Genomic DNA, 23,780 nt, shown 5'->3' with positions numbered 1-23,780 from the left:
ATAGGGATTTTGCTGCATGAGATTCATGGTTTTTTGGAGAATACTCTCAGTTAATCTTGGGTAGGCATCTAAGCGATTTGCTAATTCATTTTCACTGTCATGAAAATAGAACTGTAAATTTTTTGAGGTCTCTAAATCATTGATGAAATGATAGACCTGACCTTGCACTTTAAAAGTATAAATGCCTTTATTTCTCTTAGCCAAATTTTTATCACATTTTACTCCAAAGGAAGTGAAAGCAAATGTGTTATTAATTGTTCTAATACAGGTCCTAAACAGTTGAGCTTCCTCAGATGATGACGTAAGGAGTTCTTTTAGAACAGTTGGGATTGAATTGCTAGCTAAAATAACATCCCCATTAGAACAACAAAAATTTGCTGTTTCATGAGCAAATTTTTTTGCACTACAATGGGGACAGTTGCGTTGGCGAGGAAGCAGATCAGCAGCAGTAGGAATGTGATTTAAGACCTCCCGACCTATTTTTGGCGTTCTTGCTATAATCGACAAGGAAAAGATATCTAGTTATTCATTTTGTGCAATGCAGGGAAGCAGAAATTAAAAAACTAAAGCTAGTAAGACATTAAAAAGTTTACAAAACCTGCACGCCTTCTCTTAGGCTTTACTTGGTTTGATTGGAGTATGCCTCTATCTATTCCTTCAGTGTTTGCTACCGAAACTGGATAGAATATGGTATAAGTTAAACAAAAGCGCTAAGGGGTGTAGTAGGTTAAAAGTCTATGTTTATGCGAAAGGCTTATCTAAGGTTAAAATTTTTTCATGGTACACTAAAGGGCTGGAAAACACTGTTTGTAAAAGGATGATCATTCCAGTAGCCAGGTGAATTGTTCTAAATGTGAAAAATTAACGAAAAATGTATAAAATTAATTTTATAGTTTATAGAATGATAAGTTAGAGTAATTAATTTAATTCTAAGATTGAAGGCATAGGAAGCTGGAATTTATAAAAAAAGGCTTTAAAAGGCAAAACGAGTTTAAAATAAAATCACATAATATTTTTAATGTTACGGACCTATTTTGGTTGACAGTGAAGAGAAGGCATATACTTTTTCAAAAGTTTAAAATGGTTAACTTGGAAAATATGCCGAAATTAGTGAAAATAATGATATGAGCTGGTTTGACTTTAATAGCATATTAATGGAGGGGATTAAGGCAAGCACCTGTAGATTCATATTGAATTGATTCTGATTGCACAGTATCCACTGCAGGGATGACAACAACTGAAGGAAGAGGAAGTTGAGGTTTGGCAGGTGAACTTTTAGATGTCTTTTTTTCTTGGCACCTTTTATGTTTTAGTATCTCAGATCTTTGCCTTCTATTATTTGCTGCAACAGGATTTTTTGTTGCCAAGAGTTCAGATGGCGCATTGACAATTGAATGCACCATATTTGAACTTGCAAACAGCAAAGTAGCTGGGTTCACAGGATGAGGCATACCAGACTCAATAGGGTAAGTCACAAACCTAGAGCAGCTAGCATTTTCAGCTTCTATTTGCTCTGTTTCATGCATACAATGCATCTGAGATATATCAGGTTCTAATGTAAGATGATCCTCTTTGTTATAGGCTATACTGGAAGGCTCAAGTGCTGCAAATCTAAATGACATATTCATGGATGTTTCTGTGTCATTTGAATTGGCAGGCAGGATAGAATGGACGTTCGGGCGTCTAAGAAGAAATGGCTGATGTGATTCCAGAGATATGGAGTGAAGCAAGCCATCTCTCTGGGATTTTTTGCTTCTATATCCCATATTTTTTTGGCTTCCATTATTTCTTATAGCAAGAAATTGATTTTGTAGAAATGGAAGTGATCTACTCATAGATAGTTGGCTGTTATTTGCCCTTATAGGAAGCAAGTGAGGAACATTAATTACAGTTGAGGGTCCCGAGCCACGAAGTCGCGACAGCCTATCTAACCGTTTTTGCCTCCATCTTTGAATAGCTTGTTTTCTATAACTAATTTTATCCATATTTTTGAGTCACCTCAAATGGAGGAAAACCAGTAGCATTTCAGAAGCCTCGTTTGTGACAAAATATAAGAAAAGAAGGATGCTAGTCCATGAAGGCAGATATGATAAAATAGCTAATGGAACTTCTCTAATGTAATGACTGACTATCAGATATCTCAATCACAATTTAGTCAATCATATAATTGCTCTATATTATACGGTTGTTTGTATACTCTTACGCAAACAATATTAAACAATCAAATAAACAGAAAGCAACTACAGAATAAATGTAAAACCAACTGGACATACGACTAAGCAGAGGTTAAAGGAGTTGAGCATATAGAGCCACCAAAGTCTAATAGCAAAAGCATAAAAAAACATGAACTAAGGAGACAATACAGCTAACAACAGGTTTTTTTGTGTGAAAGTCAGGCTGAAGCATTAGGCATACCTGGTAACAGCAACGATAAATCAGATAGGGAAATGCAAAAAGCTTTGCACCTAGGATGAGGTGTAGATTATCCAGGCAACAAAACACAGGAAAAAAGAAATATCAGGGAAAGAACATAGACAAAAGGGGGCAAAGAAAAACAGTAAATGATAATGCTTGCATTAGTTTGCTATATGAGCTGTTGAGCTATAAAGTTGTAATCAGTTAACGGTAACAAAAGTTTTCAAGTTTACATATCACCCTTCCATGATTCACAAAGAAATTGAAGTTTTCATTCCAAAATTACTTGTACAATCAGTTTAGATACATTAAGATGTTCCAAGTATGGGTTATAAGTTGATGATGTCTGGGAACTGGGATTAGCATCCATTACTGTAATTTATTTAAATTGCTGATAAAATGATAATTGTCCATGCCCCCATATTAAGTGGTAATTCTGGAGAGGGGAAAAAAGATAAGTTACTAAAGAAATATGGAAAATAAGAACAGAAAACAAATAGAGAGCAGCTTCAAAGTTAGAGAAGGTATCAATTAATGAAGTCCAGTTATAAAGATAAGAAAATGTACTTTACTCTCCAAGGCACAGAAACAAGTTTGAAAAGTACATTAAAGTATGTTCATTACACCAAAGGAGATCAAAATCAGAAATGTGTATTGCAGCTTTATGACCTTAAGAAATCCATTTAGTCCACAAAGGCAAGACCGACTCCCATAAGTGGCACTTTCACCTTTGTCAAATACACGAATGATTAAAAGCAGCCAACTCCTCAATGCAAGAACTACATCCTACTGCAATTTGTTTTCTTCCCGATTCAGCTCGAATGGTAGTCAAATTAATGCTATTAGGGGACCCAATGATACATCTAGATAAGATTAACATATATATTTACACATACTTCTGCAATTTCAAGCAAAAAAATAGAGTGTATATACTTGGGATAAAACAGGCACAATAACCTAAGATGTTGAACTGATAGGCATATAAATGAGTGAATGAGCTTTGAGTAAAAAGACTACAATGAATAACAGACGAAGAATGGCCTACATACAATATCCTTTAAAAATAACCACTGAGCTTTTCATTGCCCCAGACAAGTCTAGCCTAAACGAAACAGCAAACAAGGAACACACTAAGTAAGCAATTAGAAACAAGAAGTACAAAGTCTTAAGCTGCTTAACCAATAGGCATTTAGATCACTAAAAAAGGTTGGCCAGCTTAATGTTATCTTAAAAATAGATAAGCACTCCCATTCCTCATTTAGAACAACAACAGGTCACATATAGCAGACATGTGTATTGTAAGAAAAACTAACTTAGAGTCTGTATAGCTTCATTGTGATTAAAGACCAGAGCATCAGTACCAGGAGGTTGGAAATGACTTTGGTGCATAAAATCTGTTATTGATGTCCATCACTACAATCTTTTTTCTAGTGTGTATATAGCAATTTGACTATTTGATAGAATACTCATTATATGCAAACCAATAGGACAGCTCAGTTACCTAGAATAACATCAGCAAATGGGTGAACAGCTTTTAATTCTGAGCAATAATTTGTTATTTAGTCTATTCATTATATGCAAACCAATAGGACACTCATTATATGCCAAAAAAAATCTAAGCTTGAGATAATCAAGCTGTCATAGACATAATGAATGCATGTTGTCTAATATGACTTGACATTTTCAAGAGCTTTTGCTTACTCTAACTACCTTAAGATTATACATTAGAGTCAAGCTGAAATCTTAGCTAAAATTTTAATGGCAGATTAGTGTTTGCGTTGAAGCTTTGGGTCAAACTGTGAAAATGATTCCAGGAAGAGAAGCTATTGATTTCCCACAGAAAGTTTGAAACACTGCATTTATTTGTGTTGAAATATATAGGAGTCAAATGGAGAATTTTAAAGTTGAAAAACCTAATAAAATCATCAGAAAATGTTAGTGTATGATGGAGCAGTTAACCCTATCGAATATTAGTAGTGAAAATGAAGTCAAGATTCAAAAATGATATCCAGAAAAGCTAAAAATTCAAGAGTCTAATAAGAAGCCGACAACATTGTACCAAACAACATAAGCAAGAAAGACACAAGGCCATTTTATGTTTGACAGTTTACATGGAACGTGGATACGCATATTTTCAACTTGATAATTGAGTAGCAATACTTTTTTATTGTATTTGCACAAAAACAGTTTTATGGAAAAAAATTTTAAAATAGTTAAGAGCCATAAAAATTTAAAAATAGTTTTAGAAAAAGACCACAGTAGATTATATCAACTATCCGCAAAGCACCAAGCAAGTTTTATTGATTCCCAATTTTTTGGCAAAGCTAATTAAAATATATATAATTATATACTACAAAAAAGAATAAAATTGGATGATTACCATGATAATGAACATTTGCAATAAATTCAGAATTTTCTCATTGTATTTATAGAATCGGAATTCATCAGGAAAAATTTGAAAGCTTGCAAGGTTCCATCGAGTGTATTGGAAATAATTAAAATGTGTCTTTTCTATTCTTTAGTTCGTACAAAAATCTAAGCAGAGTAATTGACCCTTGAAGCTCAGTTACTCTTCCAAGTTTGTCCATCCATATGTACTTCTTGTGAATGTTATTAAATTTCAAATATTGTTAATATTGAACTTGTTACAGAAGGCTATGGTAATGACAAGTACAATAGTGCTTTGGATAGAAAAGTTATGATTTCTAGACCACATTAAATAACTTTGGACACAATATTATGCTCAAATAACTGTTCTTAGGCAACAATATGAGATTTACGTCACCCATCAATTTCTCTTGTACACAGGCTTACCCAAACAAGGGGTTCAACCTGATGTCCTTTGTGTTGATTTATAGCATGCATATGCTCTTCACAAGGGAAATAGTGAACTTGGTACTTCAACCTTTAAAGCTGGCCAGCTTGAATTAATTGGAACTTCAATCTTTAAAGCTGGCCAGATTGAATTAACTACGGCACAGTTTAAGGGCAGAATATGATAAAGATAGCATACAATCAACTATTCCACACAACCTATAATTCATCCTTTACAACCCAATATTCACCATTTAAACTGTTACCCAGCAATATTTTTGTAAGCCCATGTCTATAAGAAAGATTTTTAATCAAATATTTCAAATTAACAAAATCACCTGCTCAAATAAGCAATCGTTTGTTTCATAAAGGATGACACAAAACAAATAGCACCAATAAACTTAAAATAAATGAAGCAGAAACTGAAGGAAAACTACTAAAAAGAAAAGGGAAAGGTGAAATTTCACTTATGAAAATACAGGCACTTAAATAAAGAAAAGATGGTGATAGATTGAAGGAAAACAACAAACTGACCTCCAAGCTAAAAGATTCCTCGAAGGAACCGCAGCAAAAGGAACCTATGAATCGAAACATATGTGTATATTAGAATTTATTACTGTGCGAGCTATTCATAAGAGGAAAATTTGGCAAAAAAAAGGGGGAGTTTTTTTCTCACCAGAGAGACTCCAAAGAACAAGGCGTAAAGGCTCGGAGGCTTCTTCTTGCAGTCCACAAGGCAGCGAAGCCAGCACGATGCACTGATAAATACGTCCATCCCATTTTTTTGATTTCGTCAGCCACTGGAAAAGGTACAGGCTAAGTGAATAGGAAACCTATTTCTTATTTCTTATCATAACTGGAATAAGGGAAAAATCACATCCAAGCAGATATTTCTAATCGTAATCATACGGATGATGAAGGTTGAATAGAAAGCATAATTTGGGCGGAAAATTGAATACCAAAGCTGATCAGAATAGAATGGCATACCTAACAAAAAGTTCCCCATTTCACTCCTTTGAAGTACAATTATCACGTGAGGCTCCAACAATTCGGCAACATGAAACGAAATTGATACAGAAACGGGTTAATTGGATATTAGAGAAAGAGGGAAAAACGGGCAGTGTAAGCAAAGCAGTTCACCTGCGCCCAATTCTCCTGCTCTCAAGTACAAAGACCACGTGAATGACCAGCATATCGAGCGCCTGCAGGAGTAGCAGTTGACCTGCTGGCTTAAAGAAGGCAGTCACAAAACCCATCGCCCAAATCATGGAATTGGGTTGTTGAAGAGGGTTGTTGACTGATGGGTTTGGTAGCACAGGCGGCTGGAAGCGGGCTTGCTCAGGATAGGCAATTAGGGAAAGAGACAGAGCAATGGCAAAAGAAGAAAAGGAATAGAAGACTTGAAGAGTGGTGATGACCTGAAGGGTTCGGTCGCACAGCCGGTTGGGATTGGACTGCTCAGAATAGCTGTGCTGAATTTTGCTCAGAATAGGCGCGTGGTAGACAGAGCAGGAAAAGGCTTCAGTGCAATTTGAGGAAAGAACGTGCAATAGCAAAAGAATGAAAAGAAATAGACAAGAGAAGCTTTAGATAATTTGCAAGAAATACTCAATCTTGCCACTTGTCAGAAAATTAAGAATCCACGTGGCAAGAGGAAAGGAAAGTTGTTTTCTTATATACAAAACTAGTAGGTTATCGGCTGTGCTAAGCACAGCCTAGGCCCCCTATAATCTGTTGTCATATATTTCTATATAAGACCAATCAAGTATGCAGCTAACAATATGAGACTAAACAAAACAAAAAAATCATTAGCATTGCAAAAGATAAGAGAAGATGACAAAAGATTGAAAAGTAGTTTCACAAATAGCTTAATATCTTCAAGTTCAAATTAGTCTTACAGAGACAGGAGATGACTTGCTAAATACTTAATATAAAGTACAATCATAGGCTGCAATTACAAAAGATCACATATTGAGATCCATTAAGGTGCACAAAAGAACAATTTCTTAATGGATATCAATATTATGTCAAAAGATGCAAGATTAGATATGTAGCTGTAAAGTGCTTTAACATTAGCAAAATCAGCAATTCAAAAGGCTTCAAGGAAGTTCAGAGTTCATTATCACGCTGCCTCTTCAAGGGACTTCCAGGTGCATTGGTAGACAGCGAGGTAGGTGTATTAGCTTCAGCAGAATTCAAACCAAATCCGGGAGGCACAGTTCCAAAAACCAAGGCCCTCTTTGCTGTGGTCACTGTAGGCAGCACTTCGTTTGCAGCAGCAGACGATTCAGCGATGGTATCAAGCACTTTTTTGGTTGATGGACTGAAAAATTCATTTTTCGTGGTAGGCTGCAGGACAGTTGCATGAATGTCTGGAATTTTTTCATTCGTTTCTGCAGTTGTGATGGCCATTGGAATGTGAACTGATTCCTCAGTAGTGTATGCCTTGACAATATTATATTTGCCTTCCTTCTGGCCTTGATAATCTGACTCATAGTAGCGAATGAAACAAACAATCGCATGCTTTCTGATTGCAGATGATAGTTCAGCAGAAAAGTTAAGCTCCTGGATTTTTTTGTTTTAAAGTATAAATAATTAGTAATGATATTCAAATTCTGAGTAACTTCATGTTGTGTAAATAGAAGTGGATCCCAAGCATAAGTTATGAAAGGAAACAAAACATATTATACCCAAGACATTATGGAATTACTGTGAAAGATGGCAAAAGCAAATAATCTTTTGTTTCCTACAATCATGACACTTTTACATGGTGAGAGCAGCATTCATACCCAAGAAAAGGAGCATAAGAATCAGATTATTCGATAGTTATTACCATTGGACCTCAATGAACTAAATAAAACTCTCACTTTTTTTTCTATTCGGGTAAAGGCCTAAAAAGGCCGAAATCTTTTGCGTTCATTTGGCCCATTAATATAGACCAACAAAAGCACATTTTGAAGGAGAGATGTTCCAGTTGTTGTATCAACGGAAAGTGACTTGGTGAAAAGAAGGCAGAACTATTTGACTCATTATGGACATGCAGTTCCTATTCGATTGAGATTGGATCTGTAATGCGAAGAATGGCCAATTATCTAATTGTCCAATCGTGCACAAACTCTAATAGTATTAAATATACAGTTGCAATTGTGCAAAAAAATTCTATTTACTTATTTACCTAAAACTTATCAAATCTGGCAAAGAAGGGGCTGGAAGAGGTAATTTGATATCTCATTTATAGGATAGCTCAATTGGATTCAAATCTCAGAACGTTATCTAGGAAAATGGACACATTGACAGCTATCACTGTTTTTTCCTGAATATCACCACTCCTTCTTTTGCTTTATGGGTTTCTTACAACTAAATTCCTAATAAATTAGGCTCACACAACAGTAAGAATTTGACAGTTTGTGGCTTCAGTAACTAATAGAAAAGGGTACAAGCATGAGAGTTCAAATTAGCAGGCAAACGAACTGGCTGAGCATCACACACAAAAAGAACCAAAAAATGGAAAACAAAGATGAAACTGGCCATTCGAGCAGAAATATAGCCCACATGGTATAGGAAAAGTCAGCAGAAATATAGGAAATTATAATTGGCAGCAGATATATAGGCACATGAAGCTCATCGCACATGAAGCACATTAAGCAAGATGCATTAAGTTGGTAGTTGTATTATCATGCAAGAGCTAAACTTGTAGCAGTTTTTTTTTTGCCAAGATTGTTAGCTCACCTCAGTATGAGCTTCCCAGAGTTGAAGTGCTGTAAATGGGATAAGCTTTTCAGCATCAGGGCCAAAGATAACAGTATTTATGGAGCCCGTACCATCATCAACAGCAATTCCAACTCGGGTCCTATTACACATTGGAAACAAAATATTATATTCTAATTCATTAAAAGAGAGGGAAACTTAATTCGGTAATTACCTTGCTACAACTTTGCTCTCTTCTTTGCAAGATGGGCATCTCATAACCCATCCTACGTCAACATTGATAGCCTTTTGGCAGTTCTCACATGCTTCAAACCAGAATTTTTGTTGTCCAGGGGACAAACTGATTTTTCCTGTTATCCAAGCTGTTTTCATCTAATAGATGTTTTTGTGAACAGAAAGAAGAGTATCTGAGTTTTGCATTAATTTGGATGGCTAAAAGATATAGATCAGGTTATAAATCAAAAAGGAAGTTACATCTTTGAGTGTGTTAAATGCATTGGCTACACTGATTATGTCGTCAGCACTTGGAGGTGGCAGCAGCTTAGATGAATCTTTGTATGCCATTTGTTGTATCAATTCTGCAATTTCTTCTTTATTTGCATTATACCTATCCAAGAAATTAATGCAACAGAGACTATAATTTATCAAAAGGATCTAGAAAAGTTTAACTAAAATGATCAAAGAATATGCGTACCATTCTTTGAGTGCATTTGCTTCAGAAGAGGGAGGATTAATCAGAAGGCCACTCCCAGGCTTGGTTGTCAGAGATAAGTCTGATAATAAAAGCAATAGTTATCATTAAGTAATAGAGCAATTTAAAAGACAGTGATAGGCTGAGTTATTCTAACTGGATGACTATCATTGAAGTATAAGCTGTTAAAAGTATATTAACTTCACTTACAATTAAAAGTTGTGATTTTCAGCTTCATGCCAATGATAACGTTGGCATTCCCAATACTGTTTGCAAGCTGTGTTCCCTGATTTTGTTCGAACTCATTCCAAAGAGTAAGAAGCATTGGCTTTTTCCTTTACAAAGAAGAGGAAAAATGGGGAAAAATGTGAATGGAACAGTTTTATGCATTGAATAGGAATATTAAAAGTAAGGTCTATATAACTTACTCTTTATTCACAACAATGAAGTCTCTTGTTGTACACCCGTTATTCTGTTCCTTTGTCGCAAATGCAGTGACAACAACAGCTTGTAAATCTTAGTACAAACCAAAAGAGAAGAGGTTAGCTGTGTTTCAATAGCTAAAGGAAATATGAAAGTGAATTTATATTTCAAACAGTAAAGCATAGATATAACTTACTCTGAACGTTCTCCGTGTCTGCAAATCTAAAAAGGTCTTCAAATTTGGTGAATTCAAAAGTGCATGGTAGCATTGGTGGATTTGGCTCAACATACTCTTCAACTAATGTCTTGTTATGAAGCACCCATGAGAACTGATAGTCACTAACTTTATACTTTGCATCCTGTTTTTTGACAGTCCCACCAGTGATATAGTATCGCTTGAATGGTTGCAGCAGATTAGCAAAATAACGAATGTCGTTTCCATAAATGACAGCTGAAACCATAGTCCCCTGTTCACAGAAAGAACCAAGATGAGCAATACTAACCAAAAGGCTGAAGTACAACACTCGAGGCGAGAAACATACAACAGCAAGTATGCAGAGGTTTTTTTTTTTTTTTTGAAGGAGGGAGAGGGGGAAGAAAACATATAACAGCAATGTTTGAGTTGCAAGAAGCAAATCACTAAGAATAACCAGAGACATATATGAAGGAAAATGGTAGAAAAACCAGAACAGGATTTGACAATAGATTGCTATCAATTAATGTTATCAAGAGACTGCTATCGTTTGCCTCAATTTTCCTTAAAGGGAAAAAAAGTATTTCAGATCCAGGGATATGTAACAGGAGAAAACGCGGGACTCTTCGAAAGCATTGAAGTAGCAAAAATCTAAAACGCTTTCTGTATAGATACTTTAGCAGCTATTGGTCACGTTAGTAGCAACTACATCTTTTTTCAACCTTGTGGTGTTTAGTTCACCCAATTTATTAAGAGGATTACGAGACCAATTGTCCTCTACTTGTACAATGTGTTTAATAAAGTAAACTGAATCTAAGATTTTCGGGTTCAAAGAAAGTACCATATGTATTAGCAATTGACAAGCAAAAAAGGGCAACAAAACTAACATGCAAAAACTTGGATATACAGAGCCTATGTCTATAATCTATGCTCTAATGCTCCCATTCATTTTTTCCCTTTTTTTTGTGGCCCAAATGCATTGCAGGTGCTGTTGCCTATATCTATAAGTTGAACTAACGAAGTAATCAGGGTACTCTTTGAACTTTTCCTTATTTGTGAGTTGCTTTCCCTCCTATATATTTTCAATATTGGCAAATACTGTCTGCTGTGCTTTGGTACGGGAGTTTGTCCTTCCTAATGAAACCTAACCACAATATAAATAGTCTAATGACCTGCAAAACTCGAGAGATAGATTAAATTACTGCATTTAGAACATTTAAGTATTTTGGCAGCAGTGATACTTTGACCAAATTGGCTTCGTAATTTAAGTTTGATTCTTGTCTGTATAGGAGAAGATGGAGAGTTTGAAGGGATTGGGTGAATATCTCTTTCCTTCTTAATGTTTTATGACAGAAATGAGATGATGCACCTAACTGATTTAGATCAGAATCAGCATTTTGTAGTCGCAATACCTACCTTTTTTTTCCCTTTTGTTTTACATCCTTTGTTGGATTTTTAAAAACGTGTTCACAGTAGTAGTGAACACGTTGCAAAAGCCAGTAGATTGGACCAAAGTTCCTCGACCTATGAAATTAGGGAAACTGAAAAATGAAATGAGTAGATTGGACTAAAATTCCTCTACCTATGGAATTAGAGAAACTGAAAAAAAGAGATGCAATGATTGTTGAACCAAATCCTTTCCTATCATCACCATCTATTTGATTAGAGAAAAGTGATAAATGAGAATAAAATAAATTCACCTATTGCTGATCTTCATCTGCCGTGAAAATCCAACAAAAAAATCAACACTATAGTCCAACCAAAAAGAAGAAAAAACAAATGTTCAAAGCAAAAAGGAAATAACAAAAAATTGTACTTCCATATGAAATTGTACATACCGAATCAAGAGGGAAAAAAAAGGCAAAACCAGAATGAGCGAAGGTTAGAGCGAGAGTGTGATTACAGAAAGAGACGTGCAAATATAGATAAAAGGTAAGGGATAAAATTTTCCTGGAAATCAGGACAGATTAGGTGCGATTAAAAAGGGAAGATGAGATGGAAGTACTCCTATCAAAGATCAAAGTCTTCAAAAACATCCAGCCAAAGAAGCAAAACACGGAAAAACAGGGATAAGATGGCTGGTATGCTGACTTGGTATAGGCTGCACGGCTACACATTCAATTCTATCAAAAAAAAAAAGTAGCCAGAATGGAAATGAGATGGTTTTGGGGTATTAGAGCTGTGTTTTCCTTTTTTGCTATAAATCATTTCCGTAAGTCTTCTGTACTTTGTTTTAGTCATTGAATGCACATTGAGGCACTCAAATGCATCCAAGCTGTAACATTTTCAAATCACTATATATGATCTCCCATACAGAAAGTTATACTGATTAGACATATATCATTGGTTAATTATAAACCTTGTAATATTATAGGGTAGAATCATGTAAGTTAAATCAGAATTTCACTATAGTCACTTTGCAAGCATTGGTATTTTAAGTTCCAACGGAACAATATTACCCAAGAAACATAAAAAGAAAGCAATATTAAAAAGTAATCGGCCTGAAATTAAATTGCACAGAGGATAATTAATAATCTGGACATGTTGATGATTTAGGAAATGTTAAATTGCTAAAATTAGTTTCAGCTTATATTACCTCAGAATCTGTTAACACGAGACGCTGAAATCTGATAGGCGGTGATCCGTTACTGGTTAACACATGCGATTTCTCCACAACTTGCACAAGCACTGTCCACCTTCTCATCTTGTCGTGGACTTCATGCACTGATAGACATCTCCTTGCCATTGTTATCTATAATATAAATAAGAAAGACACATAATCAGTTTGTAAGTTAAAAGAGAAGAAATTCTGGAACATTCAAGAAAACTGGAACTGAATCCTAAAACAACATAATTACTTGGCAGCTATGCGAGAAGTTTCAAGAACTTCTCTAAATACAATATTTTTTGCCTGGTCTGTTCTAGGCTTGTCAAAAAATGGAGGTTTAATGAGCACTTTCACTTGAGAAGCAGTTCTTGCTCGCGATAATGCAACATAGAGCTGCCCGTGGGAAAACACTGGTTCCTTCAAATAGATACCAACATAATCAAGCGTTTGTCCTTGAGCTTTGTTTATTGTCATGGCAAAGCATAAGCGAATTGGAAACTGAGTCCTTGTATATGGAATAGGATATTGTTCATCAGTTGGAGGTTGTAAGGGAATTCTATGGATGAAGACATCTTTGCCAGCAAAATCTCCTACAGCTATTTGAGCATGAATGACATGTTTGCTCAAACTTTTACAAATTAATCTTGTTCCATTGCAAAGACCCTCAGTAGGGTCGAGGTTTCTAAGCAATATCACAGGAACACCAGGTTTCAAGATTAGTTTATAGGGTGGAAGGCCACTGGGAGATAAGGAGTTTAAAAAATCTTCATATTGAACTTGGTTGTTTGGATTCAAAGCTCGATCGAAACTCAGATATTCTACTGCTGTACCTGGAAATTTATCAATTAAGATATCATTCACTTCATCCACAAAATGATTCTTTGTGGTGAGGATTGCTCGATTTAATGGCAAGGCAGGATTTTCGGATCTATAATGAATGTGAGGATAAACCACATCTATCAGATCATGTAGTGATGCATTCTGTGAACCGTTGCTAACCAAAATAGAAGAAGGCAGGTGTATGAGACTGTCATCTTCAGCTTGGTTAGTGCCATCACCTACCCTTAATAAGTAATCAGTGAATGAGGGATCAAATCGAGCCCTCATGTTTTGTGTGAGCTCTAATTTTTCAAGAGCTGGCCAGATAGGGGAATTAATCAAAGAAGCAGCAATGGTTTCAGATTGGCTTCCCTTACGAACCACTGGTAAGGTTTGCCTGAAATCACCCCCAAGAACAATTACTTTCCCACCAAAGATCTTATCTGAATTCATAAGATCTCTAAGAAAATCATTTAAAGCTTCAATCGCAGATCTCTTGCACATTGGAGCCTCATCCCAAATAATTAATTTGCATTCCTTAATCATACTTGCCAAACTGCTTTGTTTACTAATTTTGCATGCTCTGCCCTCTGAGGTATCAATTGGTATTTTAAACCGAGAGTGAGCGGTTCTACCTCCAGGCAGTATTGATGCAGCAATACCTGATGTGGCTGTCGCTAATGCTATATAGCCCTTTGATCTAATATCAGCTAACAACGCTCTATAAAGAAAAGATTTTCCAGTTCCACCAGGGCCATCAACAAAAAATGCACCACTCTTATTTTCATAAACTCTTTTAGATATAGCTTCAAATGCATGCCTTTGGTTCTGATTAAGCAAAGAAATCGCATTTAAGTCCTCTTCAAGAACTCTTATGCTTTTTTCAGCCAATACATCTCTTGTTTGGTTGTCTACATCTGAGAATGAGAAATTATTAGGAAGTAAGCCAAATGAAGCTATATTTTTTCCCATTGACTGTAGAAAACCATTTATTTGCTCTAAAACTTTTCGTTTGATTTCTCTAGGAGACAATTCAGTATTTCTCATGAAATCTTCGGACATGACAGACTCAAATTTTGTCCATAGCTGTTTGGGGTCATTAGGACTGGAATAAACTAATAGCGTAGCAAAAAGTCGTCTCATTTCATAAGGCATATGAAAGAGAGACGCTTCTTGTAGACAAAATTCCTGGCTATTATCATCCTCAAGTAGGCCACGCAAGAGAGCAGCCTCACGAAAGGTGGTAACTTGCACTCCATTGTGAGTCATTAAGTCTTCAAAAGACTTTGGAGCACGAACTTTAGACAAAAGAAGTCTAAGGTAATATCTTTCTCCCTCAGATGGATGAGCTGTATTTATTCGGCCTATAGAATCTCCCCTATCTCTAATTTTCCAGCGTTTTTCATCAGCTAACCAGACAAAATGGTCTGGAAATTGAGCGTATGTGCAATTTAGTTCTTGTGCAACTGAATCTGTTCTATTCATATAGAAAAATTCAGTCAACATTGTCTTCCTATTTCTTGGATTTTTGACTATGTTATTTAAATTTTCATGCTTCTTGAAGTGAATTGGCTGAAAATTTGGAAGATGCAATTGAAGGTGAATGATAGCTGGTTTAATTTCTCTCATGGAAAATCGAAATAGTCTCCAAACAGCTTCAGGTGGGGAAACCCACCGAGCTGCCTGATATTGCTGAATTTCATCAATCTGATTGTTTGGATTATCAGAATTGATATGGAAACTGATTCGATCATGTCCTTTGCAGATATACTTGTAAATATATTTGACAGCCTGAATTGTTGAGCAGATCTCAACATTAATGTGGCAATTGAACTTAGCAAGTAAATATGCATTATGAGGAACAACCCATGTATTATCAAGTTTTTGTTTTCTGACTTTAATTTTAACACCATTGTTTCTTCTTCGGTATTTTGGATAGGAATCTAGCGTCTGAATTGTCTGCTCAGAAAACTCTTTTGGATAAGAATTTTTGCAGCAGCCATGCTTAGTCATGCAAACATTTGATGGGTTCAACACACCACAAGGGCCGTGCATCATGTGTTTTTTAACCATTCTATACAGGTGCGGATATTTTGTTTTATCTGGAATTTCTGCACTGACAATTTTATCATATTCATCAGGGATAAACATTTTGTGCTGAGGCTTTAAGATTAAAAGAAAATGAACATGTGGCAGGCCTCTTTTTTGAAATTCTATCACATATGTATAGGCTGCCACTTCTCCAAAAATATTTTTCTTCAAAAGTTCATTCTTTAATTCTTCTAGTTTTGCACGAAAGACCCTTACAACCAAATCTGGTCGATTTTGGGCTTCCTCTGTCGGCAGTAAATGTTCTTTTATTTCCGGCCAATTGGGATTGCAAGTCATGGTCAAGAATATATCCGGCTTGCCAAATTTTTGGACCAAAGTCATTGCATCTATGTATTTTCTTCTCATATTTCTAGGTCCTCCAATAAAGCTAGCTGGTAAAAATACTTTTTGACCGACATTGGCTGCCTGGACTTCACCAGTACCTATTGAGTCTACTATACCTTGTAAGAACTCTTTTCTAAATTCTTCTTGCTGGGTTCTCAAATAATCTAATCTTTGTGATTCAAGTTTAACATACATATCAACAACGTATTGCTGAAATAGCCTACCAAAGTGCAATAAAAAAGATTCATCATCATTTCTCATTTGTAATTTATAGGCATAGTATTCACGGATGGAAACGAAATCAGGATCGCCGTCTATTCCTGCCATTACTGGTTGAAAGAATTTAGAAAAAAGGTTGATGAGGCTGGCATGCTAAAATTAATAGAATACAGGTGAAAAAGATTTATTCTACTTACAGTCTTGTTCCATTTGTATTAACTCTTCAGCAGTAGAAGCATTCATTGGAGAAATAGAAATTTGAGCATCCCTTTTCCTAGTTTTTTTTTTGTGCACATTTTTGCCTTGTTTCTTAATTCCTTGATGCCAACCAGATTCACCAAAAGGAAGCAAAAGAGGGTACTGGAGAGGGTCATAACAGCCATAGTAATATTGGATATTGTGTGAATGGCCACCATGGGTGTACACTCGAATATCTCGACGGCTTGTTTCTCCATTTTCTTCTCCCTCTACCCATAAAGCAGCAACTTGGGACACTGTAGGCTTATTGAATACTCTTTGGTCTAAACCAGGGTGTGTTCGTAAAACAATGCGATAAGTATCAAGGTTATGAACCTCTCTCAAGCCGCGAAAGAATCTAGCATAGGGATTTTGCTGCATGAGATTCATGGTTTTTTGGAGAATACTCTCAGTTAATCTTGGGTAGGCATCTAAGCGATTTGCTAATTCATTTTCACTGTCATGAAAATAGAACTGTAAATTTTTTGAGGTCTCTAAATCATTGATGAAATGATAGACCTGACCTTGCACTTTAAAAGTATAAATGCCTTTATTTCTCTTAGCCAAATTTTTATCACATTTTACTCCAAAGGAAGTGAAAGCAAATGTGTTATTAATTGTTCTAATACAGGTCCTAAACAGTTGAGCTTCCTCAGATGATGACGTAAGGAGTTCTTTTAGAACAGTTGGGATTGAATTGCTAGCTAAAATAACATCCCCATTAGAACAACAAAAATTTGCTGTTTCATGAGCAAATTTTTTTGCACTACAATGGGGACAGTTGCGTTGGCGAGGAAGCAGATCAGCAGCAGTAGGAATGTGATTTAAGACCTCCCGACCTATTTTTGGCGTTCTTGCTATAATCGACAAGGAAAAGATATCTAGTTATTCATTTTGTGCAATGCAGGGAAGCAGAAATTAAAAAACTAAAGCTAGTAAGACATTAAAAAGTTTACAAAACCTGCACGCCTTCTCTTAGGCTTTACTTGGTTTGATTGGAGTATGCCTCTATCTATTCCTTCAGTGTTTGCTACCGAAACTGGATAGAATATGGTATAAGTTAAACAAAAGCGCTAAGGGGTGTAGTAGGTTAAAAGTCTATGTTTATGCGAAAGGCTTATCTAAGGTTAAAATTTTTTCATGGTACACTAAAGGGCTGGAAAACACTGTTTGTAAAAGGATGATCATTCCAGTAGCCAGGTGAATTGTTCTAAATGTGAAAAATTAACGAAAAATGTATAAAATTAATTTTATAGTTTATAGAATGATAAGTTAGAGTAATTAATTTAATTCTAAGATTGAAGGCATAGGAAGCTGGAATTTATAAAAAAAGGCTTTAAAAGGCAAAACGAGTTTAAAATAAAATCACATAATATTTTTAATGTTACGGACCTATTTTGGTTGACAGTGAAGAGAAGGCATATACTTTTTCAAAAGTTTAAAATGGTTAACTTGGAAAATATGCCGAAATTAGTGAAAATAATGATATGAGCTGGTTTGACTTTAATAGCATATTAATGGAGGGGATTAAGGCAAGCACCTGTAGATTCATATTGAATTGATTCTGATTGCACAGTATCCACTGCAGGGATGACAACAACTGAAGGAAGAGGAAGTTGAGGTTTGGCAGGTGAACTTTTAGATGTCTTTTTTTCTTGGCACCTTTTATGTTTTAGTATCTCAGATCTTTGCCTTCTATTATTTGCTGCAACAGGATTTTTTGTTGCCAAGAGTTCAGATGGCGCATTGACAATTGAATGCACCATATTTGAACTTGCAAACAGCAAAGTAGCTGGGTTCACAGGATGAGGCATACCAGACTCAATAGGGTAAGTCACAAACCTAGAGCAGCTAGCATTTTCAGCTTCTATTTGCTCTGTTTCATGCATACAATGCATCTGAGATATATCAGGTTCTAATGTAAGATGATCCTCTTTGTTATAGGCTATACTGGAAGGCTCAAGTGCTGCAAATCTAAATGACATATTCATGGATGTTTCTGTGTCATTTGAATTGGCAGGCAGGATAGAATGGACGTTCGGGCGTCTAAGAAGAAATGGCTGATGTGATTCCAGAGATATGGAGTGAAGCAAGCCATCTCTCTGGGATTTTTTGCTTCTATATCCCATATTTTTTTGGCTTCCATTATTTCTTATAGCAAGAAATTGATTTTGTAGAAATGGAAGTGATCTACTCATAGATAGTTGGCTGTTATTTGCCCTTATAGGAAGCAAGTGAGGAACATTAATTACAGTTGAGGGTCCCGAGCCACGAAGTCGCGACAGCCTATCTAACCGTTTTTGCCTCCATCTTTGAATAGCTTGTTTTCTATAACTAATTTTATCCATATTTTTGAGTCACCTCAAATGGAGGAAAACCAGTAGCATTTCAGAAGCCTCGTTTGTGACAAAATATAAGAAAAGAAGGATGCTAGTCCATGAAGGCAGATATGATAAAATAGCTAATGGAACTTCTCTAATGTAATGACTGACTATCAGATATCTCAATCACAATTTAGTCAATCATATAATTGCTCTATATTATACGGTTGTTTGTATACTCTTACGCAAACAATATTAAACAATCAAATAAACAGAAAGCAACTACAGAATAAATGTAAAACCAACTGGACATACGACTAAGCAGAGGTTAAAGGAGTTGAGCATATAGAGCCACCAAAGTCTAATAGCAAAAGCATAAAAAAACATGAACTAAGGAGACAATACAGCTAACAACAGGTTTTTTTGTGTGAAAGTCAGGCTGAAGCATTAGGCATACCTGGTAACAGCAACGATAAATCAGATAGGGAAATGCAAAAAGCTTTGCACCTAGGATGAGGTGTAGATTATCCAGGCAACAAAACACAGGAAAAAAGAAATATCAGGGAAAGAACATAGACAAAAGGGGGCAAAGAAAAACAGTAAATGATAATGCTTGCATTAGTTTGCTATATGAGCTGTTGAGCTATAAAGTTGTAATCAGTTAACGGTAACAAAAGTTTTCAAGTTTACATATCACCCTTCCATGATTCACAAAGAAATTGAAGTTTTCATTCCAAAATTACTTGTACAATCAGTTTAGATACATTAAGATGTTCCAAGTATGGGTTATAAGTTGATGATGTCTGGGAACTGGGATTAGCATCCATTACTGTAATTTATTTAAATTGCTGATAAAATGATAATTGTCCATGCCCCCATATTAAGTGGTAATTCTGGAGAGGGGAAAAAAGATAAGTTACTAAAGAAATATGGAAAATAAGAACAGAAAACAAATAGAGAGCAGCTTCAAAGTTAGAGAAGGTATCAATTAATGAAGTCCAGTTATAAAGATAAGAAAATGTACTTTACTCTCCAAGGCACAGAAACAAGTTTGAAAAGTACATTAAAGTATGTTCATTACACCAAAGGAGATCAAAATCAGAAATGTGTATTGCAGCTTTATGACCTTAAGAAATCCATTTAGTCCACAAAGGCAAGACCGACTCCCATAAGTGGCACTTTCACCTTTGTCAAATACACGAATGATTAAAAGCAGCCAACTCCTCAATGCAAGAACTACATCCTACTGCAATTTGTTTTCTTCCCGATTCAGCTCGAATGGTAGTCAAATTAATGCTATTAGGGGACCCAATGATACATCTAGATAAGATTAACATATATATTTACACATACTTCTGCAATTTCAAGCAAAAAAATAGAGTGTATATACTTGGGATAAAACAGGCACAATAACCTAAGATGTTGAACTGATAGGCATATAAATGAGTGAATGAGCTTTGAGTAAAAAGACTACAATGAATAACAGACGAAGAATGGCCTACATACAATATCCTTTAAAAATAACCACTGAGCTTTTCATTGCCCCAGACAAGTCTAGCCTAAACGAAACAGCAAACAAGGAACACACTAAGTAAGCAATTAGAAACAAGAAGTACAAAGTCTTAAGCTGCTTAACCAATAGGCATTTAGATCACTAAAAAAGGTTGGCCAGCTTAATGTTATCTTAAAAATAGATAAGCACTCCCATTCCTCATTTAGAACAACAACAGGTCACATATAGCAGACATGTGTATTGTAAGAAAAACTAACTTAGAGTCTGTATAGCTTCATTGTGATTAAAGACCAGAGCATCAGTACCAGGAGGTTGGAAATGACTTTGGTGCATAAAATCTGTTATTGATGTCCATCACTACAATCTTTTTTCTAGTGTGTATATAGCAATTTGACTATTTGATAGAATACTCATTATATGCAAACCAATAGGACAGCTCAGTTACCTAGAATAACATCAGCAAATGGGTGAACAGCTTTTAATTCTGAGCAATAATTTGTTATTTAGTCTATTCATTATATGCAAACCAATAGGACACTCATTATATGCCAAAAAAAATCTAAGCTTGAGATAATCAAGCTGTCATAGACATAATGAATGCATGTTGTCTAATATGACTTGACATTTTCAAGAGCTTTTGCTTACTCTAACTACCTTAAGATTATACATTAGAGTCAAGCTGAAATCTTAGCTAAAATTTTAATGGCAGATTAGTGTTTGCGTTGAAGCTTTGGGTCAAACTGTGAAAATGATTCCAGGAAGAGAAGCTATTGATTTCCCACAGAAAGTTTGAAACACTGCATTTATTTGTGTTGAAATATATAGGAGTCAAATGGAGAATTTTAAAGTTGAAAAACCTAATAAAATCATCAGAAAATGTTAGTGTATGATGGAGCAGTTAACCCTATCGAATATTAGTAGTGAAAATGAAGTCAAGATTCAAAAATGATATCCAGAAAAGCTAAAAATTCAAGAGTCTAATAAGAAGCCGACAACATTGTACCAAACAACATAAGCAAGAAAGACACAAGGCCATTTTATGTTTGACAGTTTACATGGAACGTGGATACGCATATTTTCAACTTGATAATTGAGTAGCAATACTTTTTTATTGTATTTGCACAAAAACAGTTTTATGGAAAAAAATTTTAAAATAGTTAAGAGCCATAAAAATTTAAAAATAGTTTTAGAAAAAGACCACAGTAGATTATATCAACTATCCGCAAAGCACCAAGCAAGTTTTATTGATTCCCAATTTTTTGGCAAAGCTAATTAAAATATATATAATTATATACTACAAAAAAGAATAAAATTGGATGATTACCATGATAATGAACATTTGCAATAAATTCAGAATTTTCTCATTGTATTTATAGAATCGGAATTCATCAGGAAAAATTTGAAAGCTTGCAAGGTTCCATCGAGTGTATTGGAAATAATTAAAATGTGTCTTTTCTATTCTTTAGTTCGTACAAAAATCTAAGCAGAGTAATTGACCCTTGAAGCTCAGTTACTCTTCCAAGTTTGTCCATCCATATGTACTTCTTGTGAATGTTATTAAATTTCAAATATTGTTAATATTGAACTTGTTACAGAAGGCTATGGTAATGACAAGTACAATAGTGCTTTGGATAGAAAAGTTATGATTTCTAGACCACATTAAATAACTTTGGACACAATATTATGCTCAAATAACTGTTCTTAGGCAACAATATGAGATTTACGTCACCCATCAATTTCTCTTGTACACAGGCTTACCCAAACAAGGGGTTCAACCTGATGTCCTTTGTGTTGATTTATAGCATGCATATGCTCTTCACAAGGGAAATAGTGAACTTGGTACTTCAACCTTTAAAGCTGGCCAGCTTGAATTAATTGGAACTTCAATCTTTAAAGCTGGCCAGATTGAATTAACTACGGCACAGTTTAAGGGCAGAATATGATAAAGATAGCATACAATCAACTATTCCACACAACCTATAATTCATCCTTTACAACCCAATATTCACCATTTAAACTGTTACCCAGCAATATTTTTGTAAGCCCATGTCTATAAGAAAGATTTTTAATCAAATATTTCAAATTAACAAAATCACCTGCTCAAATAAGCAATCGTTTGTTTCATAAAGGATGACACAAAACAAATAGCACCAATAAACTTAAAATAAATGAAGCAGAAACTGAAGGAAAACTACTAAAAAGAAAAGGGAAAGGTGAAATTTCACTTATGAAAATACAGGCACTTAAATAAAGAAAAGATGGTGATAGATTGAAGGAAAACAACAAACTGACCTCCAAGCTAAAAGATTCCTCGAAGGAACCGCAGCAAAAGGAACCTATGAATCGAAACATATGTGTATATTAGAATTTATTACTGTGCGAGCTATTCATAAGAGGAAAATTTGGCAAAAAAAAGGGGGAGTTTTTTTCTCACCAGAGAGACTCCAAAGAACAAGGCGTAAAGGCTCGGAGGCTTCTTCTTGCAGTCCACAAGGCAGCGAAGCCAGCACGATGCACTGATAAATACGTCCATCCCATTTTTTTGATTTCGTCAGCCACTGGAAAAGGTACAGGCTAAGTGAATAGGAAACCTATTTCTTATTTCTTATCATAACTGGAATAAGGGAAAAATCACATCCAAGCAGATATTTCTAATCGTAATCATACGGATGATGAAGGTTGAATAGAAAGCATAATTTGGGCGGAAAATTGAATACCAAAGCTGATCAGAATAGAATGGCATACCTAACAAAAAGTTCCCCATTTCACTCCTTTGAAGTACAATTATCACGTGAGGCTCCAACAATTCGGCAACATGAAACGAAATTGATACAGAAACGGGTTAATTGGATATTAGAGAAAGAGGGAAAAACGGGCAGTGTAAGCAAAGCAGTTCACCTGCGCCCAATTCTCCTGCTCTCAAGTACAAAGACCACGTGAATGACCAGCATATCGAGCGCCTGCAGGAGTAGCAGTTGACCTGCTGGCTTAAAGAAGGCAGTCACAAAACCCATCGCCCAAATCATGGAATTGGGTTGTTGAAGAGGGTTGTTGACTGATGGGTTTGGTAGCACAGGCGGCTGGAAGCGGGCTTGCTCAGGATAGGCAATTAGGGAAAGAGACAGAGCAATGGCAAAAGAAGAAAAGGAATAGAAGACTTGAAGAGTGGTGATGACCTGAAGGGTTCGGTCGCACAGCCGGTTGGGATTGGACTGCTCAGAATAGCTGTGCTGAATTTTGCTCAGAATAGGCGCGTGGTAGACAGAGCAGGAAAAGGCTTCAGTGCAATTTGAGGAAAGAACGTGCAATAGCAAAAGAATGAAAAGAAATAGACAAGAGAAGCTTTAGATAATTTGCAAGAAATACTCAATCTTGCCACTTGT

The 23,780-nt window shown here is 35.6% G+C and overlaps 2 protein-coding genes across 36 annotated transcripts in view; both read right to left on the bottom strand.

The window, feature by feature from the left end:
• Positions 1 to 23,780, bottom strand: part of LOC113741293 (replication protein A 70 kDa DNA-binding subunit B-like) — a 78,124-nt gene that overhangs the window by 9,865 nt on the left and 44,479 nt on the right. For 27 of the 35 annotated variants that reach the window (XM_072046860.1, XM_072046850.1, XM_072046875.1 and 24 more), the window contains 13 exons: positions 23,143 to 23,674; positions 22,832 to 22,955; positions 22,690 to 22,733; positions 19,342 to 19,391; positions 12,841 to 12,996; positions 10,248 to 10,518; positions 10,057 to 10,144; positions 9,839 to 9,963; positions 9,632 to 9,710; positions 9,412 to 9,544; positions 9,152 to 9,309; positions 8,959 to 9,079; positions 7,062 to 7,794 (listed from right to left, as the gene is read on the bottom strand). In XM_072046860.1, coding sequence (XP_071902961.1) covers positions 7,339 to 7,794; positions 8,959 to 9,079; positions 9,152 to 9,309; positions 9,412 to 9,544; positions 9,632 to 9,710; positions 9,839 to 9,963; positions 10,057 to 10,144; positions 10,248 to 10,518; positions 12,841 to 12,990 — 1,581 coding nt within the window. In that variant the 5' untranslated portion in view covers positions 12,991 to 12,996; positions 19,342 to 19,391; positions 22,690 to 22,733; positions 22,832 to 22,955; positions 23,143 to 23,674 and the 3' untranslated portion in view covers positions 7,062 to 7,338. Of the gene's footprint in view, positions 1 to 2,415; positions 2,466 to 5,763; positions 5,808 to 5,905; positions 6,030 to 6,216; positions 6,749 to 7,061; positions 7,795 to 8,958; positions 9,080 to 9,151; positions 9,310 to 9,411; positions 9,545 to 9,631; positions 9,711 to 9,838; positions 9,964 to 10,056; positions 10,145 to 10,247; positions 10,519 to 12,840; positions 12,997 to 19,341; positions 19,392 to 22,689; positions 22,734 to 22,831; positions 22,956 to 23,142; positions 23,675 to 23,780 lie in introns of those variants that run through there. The other 8 variants (XM_072046861.1, XM_072046876.1, XM_072046851.1 and 5 more) reach the window with 8 other exon arrangements.
• LOC113723649 (uncharacterized) lies at positions 13,099 to 16,434 on the bottom strand. The gene has a single exon (XM_027246639.2). It carries the CDS (start codon positions 16,432 to 16,434, stop codon positions 13,099 to 13,101), a length of 3,336 nt encoding a protein of 1,111 aa, XP_027102440.2.

Source organism: Coffea arabica, chromosome 4e (assembly GCF_036785885.1).
Source record: "Coffea arabica cultivar ET-39 chromosome 4e, Coffea Arabica ET-39 HiFi, whole genome shotgun sequence".
NCBI classification, from domain to species: domain Eukaryota; kingdom Viridiplantae; phylum Streptophyta; class Magnoliopsida; order Gentianales; family Rubiaceae; genus Coffea; species Coffea arabica.
This window is presented reverse-complemented; position numbering and strand designations above follow the sequence as displayed.